The following is a 17906-nucleotide window of genomic DNA, read 5'->3' on the forward strand; positions in this document are numbered from 1 at the left end:
ATAAATATTTTATTTTTTATCCCGTCTTTTGCCAAGCAATCAAAGCAGCGTACAACAGGCTAAAATATATCCATATATCCATAGTCCCCCCCTTAAAACAGTATAAGACTACAATTAACATTTTCAAATCCAAACAATAATTATAGGCAGGGTTCGATAAATGGGGAAGTCTTTTTTCGTGGCTGAGTATTTTATTCTGGGAAGGCCTGCCAGAAGAGATCCATCTTAATGGCTTTTTTGAAGCTCTCTAGATTGGTAATTTGACGGATCTCGTCTGGCAGGCCATTCCATACATTGGGAACATCGCCATCAATCTGGTCTTTAAGGACTGTAGTAAATTCCTCCTCTGGTTAAATGCCTATATTGCAGCCACTCATTCACAAACCACAAGGTTGTGAGTTCAGTCTCAGCCAGGAGCTCAGGGTTGACTCAGACTTGCATTCTTTTGGGGTCGCTAAAATGAGTACCCACTTTGTTGGGGACAATTAGCTTACATATTGTAAACGACTTAGGAAGTGCTTAAATGCACTGGTAAGTGATATAGAACTTCCTTGCTATTGCTAGTAATCTGAGTGTCAAAATAGGTCTCTGAAGACCAGGGTTTGATTCTTTGCTTGGCCCATTGGATGGCTGTGGGCAAGTTACATACCCTTAACCCTAGAGAAAGGCAATGGCAAACCCTCTCTGAAAACATCTTGCCAAGAAAACCCCAAGAAAACCAAGGTCACTATAAGTCAGCAATGACTTGGAGGCACACAACAGGATTCCTTTTTATAGGCAGGTGTCCCTTGTGAGACATTCTTTAAGATAAACAGTTTGACATGGGTGGTGGTAGGGATAGATAAATGAAATCAAAATTAGCAGAGTGCTGTTCAAAGCTAGGATCTTCTGTCTATATTCCGATACCCCCCCCCCTTTTACATCTGTTCTTTAAAGAAAGAGCTTCTTTTCAAGCTCTTTGTACCTTTAGTGGTCTCCTTTGTCCCCACAGTTAGCCTTATGATGCCCATCTGAGCATCACAGGGAATTTTAACATGCATCTCTCTATGAAAGCAGAGGAGTCAGAGAAGAACAGGAAGCTTGACTGCAGCAGGCATGCGGTACAGCTGGCGTGATCAGAACACTAACAGGGCAGGCTGAGTAATTACATGTTTCTTGTAAGTGTGTTAGCTCCATGGGGAGCTGAGTCCATTTGGAGACAAGAAGGAGAAATAGTTTACCCCCCTCTCCTTTCAGTAAGGTGAAAAGGGTCAACGCATACCCGAGTTGTCATTCAAATATAATAAAGGTAAATGTTGCTCTTGAGCGCTTGCTCTCCTTGCTTTTTGCTCTGTCATTGCTCATGTCTGGATTATGCAGACGCTTGCGTTCTAAACAGGGAAGCACGTTGCTTTGGGGGAAGAGAGAAGACAGTTGTTTTGCAAGCGGTATGTTGTGATGTATTTTCCTTCTTTTGCATTATTACTGTAGTATTGGTGGGGAAGAGGAAATGCTAAAGGAAAAAGGATAAAATCTGGGTTGCAGTAGCCGGATTCACAATGGAAATTATGCTCCTAGCAGTTAAAAGCAATTAATTCTATTTTCCATGCTGAGATTGGGAGACTTTAGAGCATTCTTGTAGTTTTAACTAAACATGTTAAGGTGTGTGTTAGGTATGAATGCTGTGTACCTACTGTGTTGTTGTTTTCAAATATGTCCTGCAGATTCCAATCTGATTTCCCCCCTCTCCTGCAGCCTCTTTGCTCCATTCCTCTTTTCTCTCCAGTGTAAAATTTGGCCTAGCTCAGGCTTGTTTCTACCTTGTAGAATTAAAAAGGAAAGAGCTTAAGCCTCTGTTTCTTCTCTAAGATAATTTTCTCCCTGAGCTTAGTTTTGGATTTCTATGTTTATAGGCTGCAAGAGTTGCCTGTGGATGCTTTGCCCTTGAAAGAGGGCCAAGAGGATCTGTCTGAATCCAAGGGAGGATTTATGTGCAAGAGGACAAGACGATGGCTGCACAGCGAGCCCCTGAGTCGGCTCTGAGCTTGTTGATGGTAAGTGAGTAGAGGAAATATTGAGCTTGAGATGGTCAGTGTGGATTGCAGGTGCGAGATCACAGTCACTGTTGATGGATTACATTGGTGGGTGATGGTGATGGGATTTTGTAGGTTTGTGTGAGAAATGGTCAAGGAAGGTGATGGGGTAGTCGATCTTCTGTGATCACCAAACCCAACGATAATGCTAACAGCCTGTATCAAATTTTAAATGTATGGCTGTCATATTGTTATTGTGCCCTTTGGGATGCTTTGGATAAAAAAAAAAGACAGCTAACAAGTGTTAATTAATGTTAGTAACAATAGCCCATGGTTTACAATAGCCTAATGCAATGTTTTCTTATATGGGTGCCTGGATTTCTGCATTATTCAGGAAATAAACACCAAGGGCCTGTGCCTTTGCCTGCCTACATATGTGTCCCTATTAACAATTAATGGTGCCTTTAGGAATGGTTGTGTTAGCAACCAGAGAATGGTTTCTAGGCTGCTGATGCATGTCCATTACCTGGAATACCTAATGGCCAAGCACAACCTGTTATTGACTGTGTAAGCAGGGATGGTGTGTACAGTTCAGTTATTTCCCACAGCATGTGGACCTACTGACCCACTTTTCATCGTTCTCCAAATGTATGCCACTTCAAGGGGAGATTCATTTTGTATAGCACAAGGAGGCTGAATTCTGAGAGGGAGTGATTTTTGGCTTTAATTAAAATAAAGCCCTGAATATCCTATGGGACTGAGTTCTAAATTATACAGGGTTTTTTCATTCATTTTTTTCCTTCCTTCTTATATTGCCATCAGGGATAATTTCAGTATTGGATTTTTCAAATGTTGAATTAATCTTTTTAATTCCTTGCTGGAAATGGGAAGGATGGCAAACAGAAGAGGAGCAATGTATTGATCTCTGCTTTCTGGTGGAGCTAGAAATGGTATCCTGGAACACAGTATTTGCAGACATGATGAGAAGCCTAGGATAATGGCCTTGTGGCATTTTCAATGGCTAGCAAAGGTCAGATGGAGAAGAGCAATTTTTACATCCATTACTAAACATTATATTAAATTTATGGATAGTTTGTATTTACACATACCACTGGCTATTATATCAAGGACCATCGTGTCCAGTGATGTGTTTCCTGGGTTCTTCGAAAGACTTTATTCTGGGTGTTGTTTCTTATAACCTCATGCCAAAATATGTGCTTAACATCCTGGTTTTCAAAGTGCTTTACCAGCATAGAGATCAGTGACTTCAAGTGTGTTTTTTAAAGTCCTGATACAGCTTGCAGGAACAAATGCTTGAGCATAAATTCAAAGTACAGGTTTGGACATGAGATTTGCAGTGAATGGCTGTTGGTGGTTTGTTTTTGCTTTTATTTGCTTGTACATTGATAAGAAAACATCTATCCTCATGCTCTTCTGTCATAATCATTCCCACATTTTTGTTCATTGTACAAAGCAAATTGATTCAAGTAACGTAACAAAATTGTACACATAATTATGGTATCCAGACAATATGCCTTCAGGCATTATACATTATGAACATGTTCCCCTTAACTAGCTGGCTTGCTACAGTATAGGTCTTGTGGTGTTGGTTGTTCTCTTAGTGCAAGTGATAAGGCTGTGTAAACACAACGTCATCAGGAGATTGTTATCTTGCCAATTCAAATAATATAAATTTAAACTTCTGTGTTTAAGTGTCAGAACACCCAGGCTGCATCACTTCTCTTTTCATGTTGGCTGATCTACAGCCCAGGTACATTAATGCACAAAATTCTAAGCAATTGATAGCCTACATGTACCAATGATACTCGGTTACTTCATATGCATGTACCATTCCTTGGTTTCTTATCACAGTATGACTCTCACTTCAATATGTAAACTTGATCCTGCTGGTAAGTGTTGTATTTTGTACTGATGTGTTGTTTAATGTACACACAGAATGTGATTTGGCTTGTGGTCATGGGTCAGTCACACACACAAGTCATCAAATGATGTGTATGCATGTATGAATAAATTCTAGGCCAGCAATACAAACCACATTTGCAAGGAGACAAGACCATTGCATTAAATAACTTTCCTGTATTTAGTACCAGGCTGTGAATCTACTTGGCATAGGTAGATGTGACTGTTGAGATGCCAAGTTTCATATTGCTAAGAAGGTCATCATCTTAGTATTGTGGGGGAAAGCGCACTTTATCAGTCGAGAGGAAATCCTGCCTAGTTCCTTCCCTTCTCTTTTTCTCAAAGTGCTATAAACTCTAAACAAAATTCTCATTCATCTCCCCAGTTCCCACCTAGTTCAAACACATCTGTAAATAGTTTCCTCTCCACAATGCTTCCATAATTGATCTTGCATTGAGATTTGCTAATAGAATCCCTTTATACTGTCACACTGCTGCAATATAGATATTATATTCCTGACCCAAGAGAGAGGTCTCTGGAAATGGCTTTTAATAACAAAATGGGATATTCATGCCATGGTAGATGTATCTTAGCAACTAGCAAAATACTTATTACAGTTTTGTGTGTGTGTGTGTGTGTGTGTGTGTAAGGTGTGGGAGGGGAACAAATGAGTGCAGAGAGGACTTGTTATCGCAAGGACTTCAGGAAAATGTCAGATTCTTGCAGCTCAGAAACACCAGAGCTTGGAAATTTTTTTTGGCATTGCCATGCTGACTGGAGAGGGGATTCTGGGATGTATTGCCCCCCCAAAGTAAATGTCCTAAGCTCTGTGACCGGAATCATCCAATGTTGGGTGGGTGGGCAGTAGGTCCTAAAACAGTGTCCCTAGGCTCAGACATGTTTCTCCACAGGAATCATAGAGTTGGAAGAGGCCACAAGGGCCATCCAGTCCAACCCCCTGCCATGCAGGAACTCTTAGTCAAAGCATCCCCGACAGATGGCCATCCAACCTCTGAATGAATAACTTATCCTTGGGAAAAGGGAAAGGATTTCCTTTAGATGAGTGCTGCCACTTTTTCCTATTGAACCAAGCAGGTTCCTGTTACATCTTTCCTCCCCTCCTTATTAGCATTGCTGATCATTGCATTGCTATGTTTGAAGTACTGCACTGTTGCTGAATCAGTTGCTTGGTCATGATTAGAGTGATTGAATGCTGGGAGGTGGCTTTCTTATCTAGCTAGTTGGATAAGGAGGAGCTGAGCTGAGCAAGAGAATGGAGGATTCTTCCATACTGCAGTTTTAGGCATTTGCTTTTTCAGGGAATTATATTTTTAAGGCATGTTCAAAAGAGCTACATTCTCTTGCAGGCTTCTATGAATAAGGCTTGGTGTGTGATTCCCCCCACATTTTCTTCAAAGCAATTTACCAGCAACTTACTGGGCTCTGAGGGCAACACAGATCATACACATAGCACAGACTGGGAAACAACTGTATATGTACCATGTGCGCAGTCAGGCTAGGTTTTGGGACCAGTATTATACTGGAGATCCTAACCTCAAAGGGTGCTAGTTGCTGTCTTGCAAGGTACGACTTGATGGCCTTTCCCAGAAATTGACAATGGGATTCCAGACTGGTTGATGGACTAAACAAAAAAAGTGATTGGATGAGGACATCCCGAGTATGAATGGACAGTGAAGTTGGCTGGGAGCATAGCAGGGGATAGGCAGAAAGAGCTGGCTTCGCCTTTGTCTCATGGTACAAAAGGATATCTGAGAGCTTTATTAGTACATCCATTCAGTATTCCTTGGGTCTTTCCACATGTCTTTGCATCTCCACGACCTTCCCATGAGAAGATTCACCTGGTTCTCCAAAGGTCAAAGTGACCTCTTAAGAACATGTCTGGCCCGCTATATGATAAGTATGAAAATATGGAGATATAGATCCCCAAATGATGCAGTTATCCAAGGTGTACTAATAGTTCCACTCACATTCTTGCTATGATTCTATGAAAAATAGCCTAGTTTGACACAGCATTGGCATTCATATGACATCACACAGCACATGAATCCTGGAAAGCTGCAAAGTAGTCCCATCATTCCAAATTGCATTTGCCCTTTCCCCCCCCCCCATTCACTTATCTTTTATCTTTGCTTTCCTCACTTTTGAAATTCAGCTTGTAGCTCCTTATTGTATAACTTCGTGTACAGGTGGCATATCATCATGTATATTAATGGCATGTCGTGTCTGAAGTCTAGCATTCCTGATTTCAGTAATTTGAACAGATTGTGCCCATTAGTAAAACAAGAGTTGAAAAATAACTAAATTTTGATCTGCACATTAGTCCAAGAGTTGTAAAAAGTGGCTGTGAAGCTGGCTGTGGGTACACAGTGGCAAACATTGACCACTGTCACCCATTGCGGATGCCTATCCCAATACAGGCAAACCAGGTGGCCAGCTAAGATGTTAAATTAGATATAAATCATTTTTCCTTTGCATATATCTGTTTATGTTTGCATGCAAGTATACTCTCTTATGAACAGAAGTAAGAAGCATTGTACAATTGGCCCTTCTTATACACTGATTTTTTATACACGGATTCAAACATCCACGGTTTGAAAATGTTCATAAAAAGTATAAATTTTAAATATCAAACCTTGATTTTCCATTTTTATAAGGGACACCATTTTTCTATGTCATTATATTTAATGGGACTTGAGCATCCATGGATTCTGTTATCCATGTGGGATCTTGGAACCAAACCCCAGCATATAACAAGGCTCCATTGTACTTGCAGTGTAGTACATCACTCCATTTTCAGAAACTGCATTGCATTATTTATTTCCCATTGGGGAGTACTGCTGTGTCTGTGAATAGGTCTGTCACTGCAGTATAGCTTTAGAAGAGGATTCTCTGCATTTGCTATCTGGGAGTAAGATCTGCCTATGTAGTTATTCCCAGGAGCTCCTCATTGGCCTGTCAGAAAGCTGAGTCAGTGTTGTTTTGCCTTTTAATGAACCATTGTTATCATATTATGTGCCAAGATTCTCAACATGCCATGTTGTTTTTCTTTAAAAAAGGAGAATCGTTTTTATTATAGGCTATTACTACTAGAGGTTTGAGATGAACCATAGCAAAGGTAACTCAACAATTTTGAACGCATGGACATATTTTTGTTTTGGTTTTTATCATGCAAAAATCATATTGGAGGGGAAGTTTAATAAAAAAGTGAAATAGAACTGAATACAGATTTATGACCCTGCAACACTGAAAGGATGCAGAAAATCAATTTCTGTTGGCAAAACAGTAAAATATGGAAGATGGGTGATACAGGTCAAAGGCCACAAAATTCAAAGAGTGCGGTAAAACCCATTAAATTTGACTCATAATATTTTGCTGAAAGGAAACTATCTGAGAAGCAGGAGGAGAACTACAGTGCCAGCAGTTGGCAGATGTACTTAAACCGTTGCTAAATCAATGTTGTGCTATTCAATATACACAAAGCAAGGGTTTTTTCCTTTAGAACTAAAGAATTTACTATCCATAGATAGCAGGGATGGAGCCATGATCTGTTGGATGGGCAAAACTGAGCTATCCATTCTAATTCTTTATTCCAATCTTTTCTAAAGCTCAGACCATCATATTTATAGCCAATAATAAATATTTATAAACAAATATAGTAGGCTCCTCTATTTTCCCCTTTTGCACAGACTCAGATTAGTGTTTCCACATGGTAGTAGGATACACCTAAATACCCACCTACGCTGTAAGCAAAAGTACTGCTATTTGGCTGAAGCCAGCAGATCATATCTCACCTTTAATCCAACAAATTTAAGAAATTCATCATGAGAACCAATCAACTGATGCTAAGAATTTTTGTATCACCCCAAGTCTTCCATATAATTTTTTTTTCTGCTCAATTTTCAAAACAGGATTAACCATCAAGATTAGTTTAGCATGAGAAAACATATCAAAGTACAGCTACAGGTTCAGTCTCCCTTATCTGAAATGGTTGGGACTAGAAGGGTTTTGAATTTTGGATTTTTAAGATTTTGGACTAGTTGCATTTCCGTAATGAGATATCTTCAAGATTGGACCCATGTTTAAATGTGAAATCTATTTATATTTCATATATACCTTATACACATAGCCTGAAAATAATTGTATACCTACCTTATAATATTTTAAATAATTTTGTGCATGAAACAAAGTTCATTTACACTGAACCATCAGGAAGCAAAGGTGTCACTGTCTCTGCCACACATGAAAATAGTTTTGGATTTTGGAGTATTTTGGATTTCAGAATTCTCGATAAGAGATACTCAGCATATATCATCATGACATTTTGCATGTCTAAATTTCCCACCTGCAAAAACTGTAGAGAACAAGTAAAATATGCTGTTGCATAGGGAGACTCCAACTCCTACCAAGAAAGAGACACCAAGCAAAAAGATTCCAACACAGTTCAAGATGGGCAATTCAATATGGAGGAAAAGTGCTAACAATGAGTACATGTTACCCATTCATTTCCCATTGTTAGAAATGCCTCTCCTGGACATAAAACAACTGAGTTGGGCAGAAATGTGGTGAAATTGCCACCCATACTCAATAGAGGATGTGGGCACATTTTGGGAGGGTGTTGAGAGGTCTGGGAGCCTCAAATGCATTTGGGGGGGCACCAATCCCCACAGCAACACTTTTCCCACTCTACTCTAGAGGTGTGGCCTTGTTTCTGCCAAGGCGAAGACTGGATGGTTTCTGGAAAGTAATCAAAAGTAGTTCAAGGAATTCAGGTCAGCATGATCCAAACAGGAGGAGGTATCCCAGCAATGACAAACCAAAAGTAGAGTCCAGAGGCAGTCCAGGGTCTAATACCATGGTTCTCAAGCTTTTTACCCTTGGAATCTCCTTTACATGTGGACATTGTGCCCTATAATATAGAGGAAGCATATCACATACAGGAATAACTTATTATCATCTTCTGGATCACTTGAAACTTCGACCATTCCAGAGCACTGAACAGAGTAGGTAGGTAGATTCTCTGGGCCTAGAGTTCTCAGATGTCATAATTCAGTCCTGATTCACAGGCCTTGGACCCTCTTTCACAGTCATCAGGACAAAGGAGACAAATCTTAGAGAGAGAGAGAATTGCCTTGAAAACTGTGTGTATTTTCTGCTTCATTTGATTTTTTTTCTAAAATTTTTTAATGCATACTCTGTACAGCTCTTTAAATGCTGAATAAATCATAGTCATTGACATCACCAGGGCCCATGAACTCCAACTGTCCCAATTAATCCTTTGACATCCCACTTTTTCAGTTGCTTTTAAATTGTCCTAATTTTGCTCCACTCCAATTTTCCACCTTTGCCCTCAGCGTACTTTAATTGTTGCAGTCTGAATTAAAAATGAAAAAGTTATTTCCACTCATTTAACTCAATAGCAGGAGAGGAGAGGAGAGGGTGGAATCTTGCCCTTCCCAATAAGCTCAGACAAAAGCAAACTGCTGCAGTCTCTCCTAGTTTTTTTTCTCATTAATAACTTTTGCCATCTTCAGCCCAAATTGATATTGCTTGGCCACATTTTTCCTGGTTTGCCTCTGCCACACATTGGAGGCTATCAGGCCCACTCCCTATAACATCACTGTTATAGTAGGCCCTGTAGGCCCTGAAATCTTATGTTTTGGCCCTAAAATTTCATTGGCTGAGATAATACTAGTCTGGTAACCCTACATGGACCTGACTGCTGATACTTAATAGCTTTCTTACATTAGCATTTGAGTTCCGGTCAAGGATCGTAATACAGTTGACGCTCTGTTTTTGCGGGGAATCCGTTCTGGACCTCCCTCCTCCCCCTGCAAAAATAGAAATTAGCATGTATTCAAGCCCCATAGGCTTGAATGAGGCATGACCATTGACGATATTGTCCATTGACAATAACGATAACGGAGGTTGCTCCTCCACGCCTATTCAAGAATGTGGATCCCAAGTCCACGAGAAATGAAGGGTGACTGTATATTATTTGGCTTCCTGGCACACTATACATATGTTAAGACTAGTTGACATGCCAGTCTCACAAGGATGCTCTTAGCCAGTTTATCATATATATCCCTTTTCTGATTCCCAACCTGCACATACCATATCCCAAACCTCCCTCCACCATTCAAATGGTCATCCCACCCTGCCTCAGGCAACATCTTTCCTCCAGCCTTTGACCCTCAACATCCCTAGTTAAAAGTGAACTTATCACCTCATCACCAGTCCCACAAGGTTTGCATTTCTGTTATTCCTTCCTAGGCACTGATTCATTCCATGCATCTGAGGAAGTAGACCAAGTCTACAAATGCTTAATCTACCATTTCTTTTGCATAGGTAGTCTCAAAATTGCTACAAAATTCATCTGCATTTTCTGTTTCTTAGATTACAGGAGATAAGTAGTAGCACATCCTCAGGGTTGGGAAATTAAGACTGCTACATACTAAAGGTAACTCTCTCATATCATCATCTGGTTGACATCTGGATTATATCTGTCTACCTCAGTGTTTCAGCTGCTCTAGGATATTCAACTTCATTGCAAAGGGGCTATCATATTTCTCATGTGGTTAGAACACAAAGTGACAATTAGAATGGCTGCTATTGGAAACCTACTTTCTTACCTTCATTTTATCTACCCACAGGAAGGCTTTCAACATCAAAAGGCACATATTGATCAAAGGGTATTGAATGGCATGGGAAGTTATGTCAGCTGAGCTTGGTTGCGACAGCATCATGGTATTCTCATAGAATGAGATTCAAGGGACCTGACCTCTATATTGTCAGAGGTTAACTTGCCTTTTAATCAGTATTTATTTGATGGAAGTAAAAGGTCTACGAATGGCCCCATGACTTAAAATCCTGCCATTCAGTATGATCTCTGCCTGTCTTCACAACAGTTGCACTGTACTTTGTGTAAGCAGAAATGACAGTGGTTATTCTCTCTCTCTCTCTGGCTTTTCTTTGCGAACGAAGATTCAGAAAGGACTCACCCCACGCTTTCTACAAGCACGTTTATGACTAAAAAGGCCGATCCAAGCTAAACAAGTCTGTTTGCAGAAAGCACAGCAGAATGTCTCCTTGGATGATGTTTCCAAGTTGTGGTTCTTTCTGCGTTGTCATTTCTCTTCGAGACTCATTTGGCGTGAGTTTTCAAAAAAAGGCTGCAGCATCGTGGATAGTGCGTCTCCATGCCTCCCAGTGTGATGCCAGGGCGGACCACTGTTGGTGATCGATTTGGCCAAGCCTGAGATGGTGTTTCAGGGAGTCCTTGTATCTCTTCTTTGGGGCACCCCTCTACGCTGACCTGTGGCGAGTCACTGTAGAGTATTGTTTTTGGGAGGCGATGGTTATTCTAATTGTGTGGTCAAATGGTGTGTGTGTGTGTGTGTGTGTGTTGTACTTAGCTTGAAAAGAACTGTTTACAAATAATGAGTTCCTTTCCCCTACAAAAATCTGTGATGTAACAAAGTTACATTTGGATTTGTAACATAATGAGAGACAGTGTCACAACTGTGATTTATCTGTAACTGTGGCATAGTCCCCATACAGACAGGCCAAAATAAAGCTGCTTCAGGTCACTTTGGAGGTATGCTGTTTAAATGATGCACTAAGAGTCTGGAAGCTGCACCAAAGCTGCTCTCCAGTCCTTAGTTAAGAATAAGTTCTTTTAAAAGTGTACTGTGTATACTCGACTATAAGTCAACCCCGTGTATAAGTCGATGGGAGGTTTTGGGGGCAAAATTATGGATTTTGATATGACTCTTGGATAAGTCGAGGGTAAAACTTAAAAACACGCAACGAAAGATCTAAATGATCAAGCAAAGAAAAAACAATGGCAAAGAGCCTACATAATTATGGCAGACATAACTGTTTTGGCTCACACTAAAGGCTGGATGGAAGAGAGAGTAGTGGGAGTTTGGTGCTTCCAGGACAGATTGCACTCTTGCCTTTCCAGAGATGGCTCCCTTTTTAATAAGAGGTAAAATATAGTATAAAATATAGATAATACATATAGCTTTAGATAGATATAGATTTTTGTGATGATCTGAATGCACCACCCTTTGCCTATTTTCTTTCTTTTTTGCCAATCCTCTGAAGCTGAGAACCTGTAACTTGCCCAAGGTCACCCAGTGGCTTCCCATTGCTGACTAGAGAGTCTAACCCTGCTCTCCAGAGCTATGATCCAATGCTCATTGGACCGCATCATGCTGGCTACACAAGCTAAAATTCCTACTGGCTTGCCTTCAACCACAGGAGATATGCGTGTTGGCAGAGGCATGGTGGAGCTCTTAATGAATCTCTTCAAAGCCAAAAAGCTTTGTATGCAGGCAAATCTTACTGAAAACCATGGGTGGGAATACCCTTGATGCCTAGCAGTCAATATGCCTCTGTACGAAAATGTTCATTAAAGCTTTTGGGAAACTCTGAGGATGCAAAGCTGAAGTGATCTGCTAACAGTGGTACTTTTCTGGTTGAAATTATCTTCCAGTCTATCACCCAAGCCTAGCTCCTTGTGTCTTTAAGAATACAGCATTCTCACCTTTTTCCCTGCAACCTTTCAGGAAATTAGGCATTAATTCAGGGTTGTCAATGCTACTTTTGGCCTTGAGTAGCTCTTAGTCTGCACCCTCTTAAAGATAACCATGGGCCTGTACAGACAGGCCAAAATAAAGCTGCTTCGGGTCACTTTGGAGGTATGCTGTTTAAATGACACATGCATCTAAAGAGTCCAGAAGCTGCACAAAAGCTGCACTCCACTCCTTAGGACTGGAGCATGGCTTTGGTGCGGCTTCTGCCCTCTTAGGACACGTGCATCATTTAAACAGCATATCTCCATAATTACCCGAAGCAGCTTTATTTTGGCCTCTCTGTACAGTCTCCATGATACTTAAATCTGATATATATATTTCATTTATAAAACCTTAGAAACCAGAAATCAGAATATTTGGGGTCATTTGGATTTTTTGGGTAGTTTAGAGACATTTACCTATTTTTAGCTGTGCTTGGCAAGGTAAAATTTAAAAGAATTAACTAGAAAGTAATGTGTCATCTTCTAATATAAATACAGATATATTTATTTTTTCCAAAAAGGTAATTGTTATGGTGATTTATTTATTTTTATTAAAGAAACACCAATTTGTACAACCTAGATGAAATTTCACTTTTTATTCTCTTAGGTGAATTATCCAAGGATAATTCATTCTTTAAGAGCGACCTCCTGTAGGATGCATCTAAAATACTAACATAAAGTCTCTTACCCATTTACCTGCATTATTCTTTTTGACTCCTTGGATTTTGCCCTTCATAATTTGTGTAAGGTAATGAGGGACTGTTGTTTAACATATGTTCAGACTAGTACCTGTTTGAAATGTGTGTTGCACTTAATGTATTATAGCAGGAACAAGGACACAGCCTTGGAATAATTGAGCTTCACCTTCTCTAGCTCTGATTAACTGGAACACAATGAAAGCTTAATGGTCAAAGCTCACTGTATTTTCCAATTAATCACGGACTGCCTAAAAATAATGCTTTGGCCCATTACTTTTCTGCCATCAGTTCCAAAGGGAGTGTTTCATCAAGGACGTCTTTGCTGCATTCTATATGGAATGGGTTGCCATGGGTACTGCAACATAACTATTAGCGTTTATGCTTTCCCTTCGTTTTAAGGAACTAAAATGGGGTGAGTGGGTTTGGCAATGATGAAGAGTTACTGTTGGGGGGGATGCAATTGTGGTGATGATTCAATTAATGCCACATTTATAGTACATCTTCTTTGGAAAGGACATGACAAAGCTGAGTCCATGCACTCTTGTGTCTTTCGGTCAATTAGGCTTTCTCTTGCGGATTTGACAGCAGGTTGGACTTCATATGGGATGTGCAATGGTGAGATCATTATTGGCTAGGCAATAGTGTATTCCTTCCTAGAATGAAGTAGATTGTAAGACAACTATTTTTTTTCTTGGTGTATCCCCTCTGCTGATATTTCAAAGTGACACACTGGCTTGTGTCAGTTGTCTGTAACCATTAGGAAGGATATGCCATTCAAGTACCATCTGCCTCAGTCATGCAGCAGACACATAATTGATATTCACTGATGAGTTGTACTTGTTTTGCTTTTTGCTTCTTCTTTTTTTGCAGAAAAGGAATGGTAATTTTATTTATACATATAAGTAAATCTCAATATGCACGTGACTCATTACTTCACCATCTTTGTTTTGAGAATATGTATCTTTCTGAAATCTGTCGTGGAGGTCAAACACCATTCACTATGGAAGACGTTAATGCTGATTGGATCACATTCAGCTGCAGTGATATCATAATTTCAGTCACAATTAATTTTTTAAAAATCCTCCCTTAAATTAAATCTGTTAAACTCTCATTACTAAATAATGAAAATTACAGAGAGAGAGAGAAAAGAGATCAGTATAAAGCACAGTCACAGAAAGTAGATAATTGTAACACTGAGCATTTTCTACACTAGAAATAATGGACTTTGACACTAGTTTAGGTGCTGTAGCTTTATTCTATGTAATCCTGAGAGTTGTAGTCTTACAAGGTCTTTAGCTGGTGCCTCATAAAACTGTGAATCCCAGGATTCTGTATGATGTAGCCATTGCCATTAAAATGGTGTCAAACTGCATTTTAAAAAAAGATTCTAAGCCTATTATCCCTCTGTTGTAAGCCGCCTGGATTCCCAGTGATTGGACAGCATATAAATAAATCCTATTATTAAATAAATCCTATTATTATTATTATTATTATTATTATTATTATTATTATTATTATTTCTACAGTGTTGATGCATCCTGAGAATGTTTAATTTTTTAAAAAAAACCCTACTACATTATATTACTGTACTTTTGTTGTTAACTATCCTCGATGGGGACATCTCCAAGACCCTCTGTCCTCCACTTCTCTGCTTAATTCCTGCAACCCTATACCCGTGACCTCCTTAACAGAGTCCATCCATCTGGCATGTGGCCTTCCTCTCTTCCTACTTCCCTCTATCTTTCCCAGCATTATTGTCTTTTCCACTGAGTCCTTCCTTTTCATGATGTGCCCAAAGTGTGGCAGCCTCAGTTTGGCCATCTTAGCTTCCAGGGAGTTTTCCAGCTTGATCTGCTCTAGGGCACATTTGTTTGTTCTTTTTGGTTGTCCATGGGATCCTCAGCACTTTCCTCCAGCACCACATCTCAAATGAATGGATTTTATTGCTATCTTCTTTCTTAACTGTCCAGCCCTCACATCCTTACATGGTAATAGGGAACACAATGGCTTGTCTGATTCTAACTTTTGTATTGAACTGTATATTTTTGCATTTTAGAATCTTTTCTAGTTCTTTCATAGTCACCCTCCCCATTCTTAATCTTCTGATTTCCTGACTGCAGTCTCCATTTCTATCAATGTTTGATCCCAGGTATGGGAATTCTTTTACTATTACTATTTCCTCATTGTCTAGTTTGAACTTGTGAAGGTCCTCAGTGATCATTATTTTTGTTTTCTTTATGTTCAACTTTAATCCTGCCTTTGCATTTTCTTCTTTGATCTTCCTTAGTACATGTTCCAGGTCTTTAAGGTTTTCTGCTAGTACTATGGTGTCATCTGCATATCTTACGTTGTTGATATTCCTTCCTCTTATTTTCACTCCTCCTTCTTCTGTGTCCAAGCCAGCTTTTCTTATACTATGTTCTCCATACAAGTTGAACAGATACGATCAAAGGGTACAGCCTTGTCTGACCCCTTTGCCAGTTGGGAACCATTCTGTTTCTCCATGTTCTGTTCTGACAGTAGCCTCTTGTCCTGAGTACAGATTCCTCATTAAGACTATTAGATGTGTTGGCACTCCCATCTCTTTGAGGGCATCCCATAACCTTTCATGATCTATGCAATCAAAGGCTTTGCTATAGTCTATAAAGCACATGCTGATTTTCTTTTGAAATTCGCTGGTGTGCTCCACTAGCCATCTTGTGTTTGCAGTGTAGTTCCTAGTGCCTCTTCCTTTCCTGAATCCCGCTTGAGCCTCTGGGATTTCTCTTGCCAGGTATGGTTGGTGTCTATGTTGCAGAATTTTGAGCATGATTTTGCTATGTCCTATAGTCCTATAGTTGCTGCAGTCTCTTGTATCTCTCTTTTTGTGGATAGGAATGTATATTGATTGCTTCCAATCTGTTGGCCATCGGGGTTTTTTACATAGCTGTTGACATATGTTGGTTAGCACTAGAGTTGACTCTGTCAATGTGGATTGCAGCAGTTCAATTGAAATATCATCTGTTCCAGGTGATTTGTTTTTCACTATTTCTCTTATTGTAGTTTCTGCCTCACTTTTTAGAATTTAGAATTCATCTTCCTATGGCTCTTCATTCCATGTGTTCTTCATTTTGTCATCTCTTTTGTACCATTCTTCTTGTATTGCATCCAATGTCTTTTTATTCTCTTCTGGTCATGAATTATGTTATTTTTATTGTCATACAGCGTCCCAGTTCTTGGTTTGAATTTTCCTTTCATTTCCTGGATCTTGTGAAATAGATCTCTTGTTCTTCCCTTTTTGTTGTTTTCTTCTATTTCTCTGCATTGGCCATTGTAGTAATTTTCTTTATATTTCTGCACAAGCCATTGTACTGTTGCATTCATAATTCTTAGTTTCTTCCTATCTCCCTTTTGTTTTTCTTCTCTTCTTTTTTATTGCTTATAGTGTTTTTTCTGTCATCCATGGTTTTTTCTTTCTTGTTTATTGAAATTGTCTGTTTGAATTCTTCTTTTATTATGTCCCTGGCTTCAGACCATAGTTCCTCTGGTTCTTGGTCTATTTATGTTTAGTAGTGCGAATCTGTTTCTTATGTTGTCAGTAAATTCCGTTGAGATATTATTTAGATCATATTTGGTATAATCACTGGTTTTGTTTTCTTCTTGAGTCTTTCTCTTATATTTGATATGAGTAATTTGTGATCTGTGCCACAATCAATGCCTTGTCTAGACTTGGCCACCAGTATAGAGTTCCGCTATCTTTTACTTCCAATTATATAAACTATTTGATTTTTGTGTTGACCATCTGGTGATGTCCATGTGTATAGTCTTCTTTCTGATTGTATTAAAAATGTATTTGGAATGAATAAATTGTACTGTTTTTTTTTTAATGTTGTGAAGCCGCTCTGAGTTCCAGTGCTGGAGAAAGAGTGGGATACAAATAATAATAATAATAAAAGGAAGAAGAAGAAGTTGTTGGCTTCACAAAAATCTATCAGATGTTCACCTGCTTTGTTTTTTTTTTCTAATCCAAATCTGCCTACTGTATCTTCGCATCCAGTTTTTGTGTTCCAATCTCCAATGATCAATTTGACATCTTATGTTGGTGTGCTATCAATTTCTTCCTGTACTCCTTCATAGAATCTTTCAATTTCTTCCTGTTCTGCCTCTGTGGTTGGTGCATATACTTGAATTATGATGCTATTCATAGGTTTACCACGGAGTTTTACTGATTCAATCTGATTTTGCATTGTATATTCTGACTGCTTTTGCCACATCTTTTCTTAGTATAAAAGTGACCCCATCTCTTCTTGTCCTTTCATTCCCTGAGTAGAATACTGTAGTTGTCTAATTCCAAGTGGCTCATTCCAAGGGGATCTTGGATGAGACGGATTATCTGCACCCATTGCAAACCGGCTTCCGGGCGGGCTATGGAGTTGAGGCTGCCATGGTCGCCTTAGTTGATGATCTCCATCTGGGCATGGACAGGGGGAGCGTGTCCCTGTTAGTGCTCTTGGACATCTCAGCGGCCTTCGATACCATCGACCATGGTATCCTTCTGGATCGCCTGAGGTAGTTGGGTATCGAGGGCTCTGCTCTGCAGTGGTTCCGTTCCTACCTCTTGGGCAGATTCCAGATGGTGGAGCTGGGGGACTGTCGCTCTGATATGAGGTCCCTTACATCTGGTGTCCCTCAGGGAGC

At 39.6% G+C, this 17906-nt stretch overlaps 1 protein-coding gene across 2 annotated transcripts in view; it reads left to right on the forward strand.

Moving 5' to 3' along the window:
• The first annotated feature begins 1202 nt into the window (after window positions 1-1202).
• Window positions 1203-17906, forward strand: part of FRMD4A (FERM domain containing 4A) — a 490170-nt gene continuing 473466 nt past the window's right edge. The window contains exons 1-2 of one of the 2 annotated variants that reach the window (XM_042468233.1): window positions 1203-1288; window positions 1893-2033. In XM_042468233.1, the coding sequence (XP_042324167.1) occupies window positions 1989-2033 (45 nt within the window). In that variant the 5' untranslated portion in view covers window positions 1203-1288; window positions 1893-1988. Of the gene's footprint in view, window positions 1289-1346; window positions 1428-1892; window positions 2034-17906 lie in introns of those variants that run through there. The other variant, XM_042468234.1, reaches the window with a different exon arrangement.

This window comes from Sceloporus undulatus, chromosome 5, assembly GCF_019175285.1.
Source record: "Sceloporus undulatus isolate JIND9_A2432 ecotype Alabama chromosome 5, SceUnd_v1.1, whole genome shotgun sequence".
NCBI lineage: Eukaryota > Metazoa > Chordata > Lepidosauria > Squamata > Phrynosomatidae > Sceloporus > Sceloporus undulatus.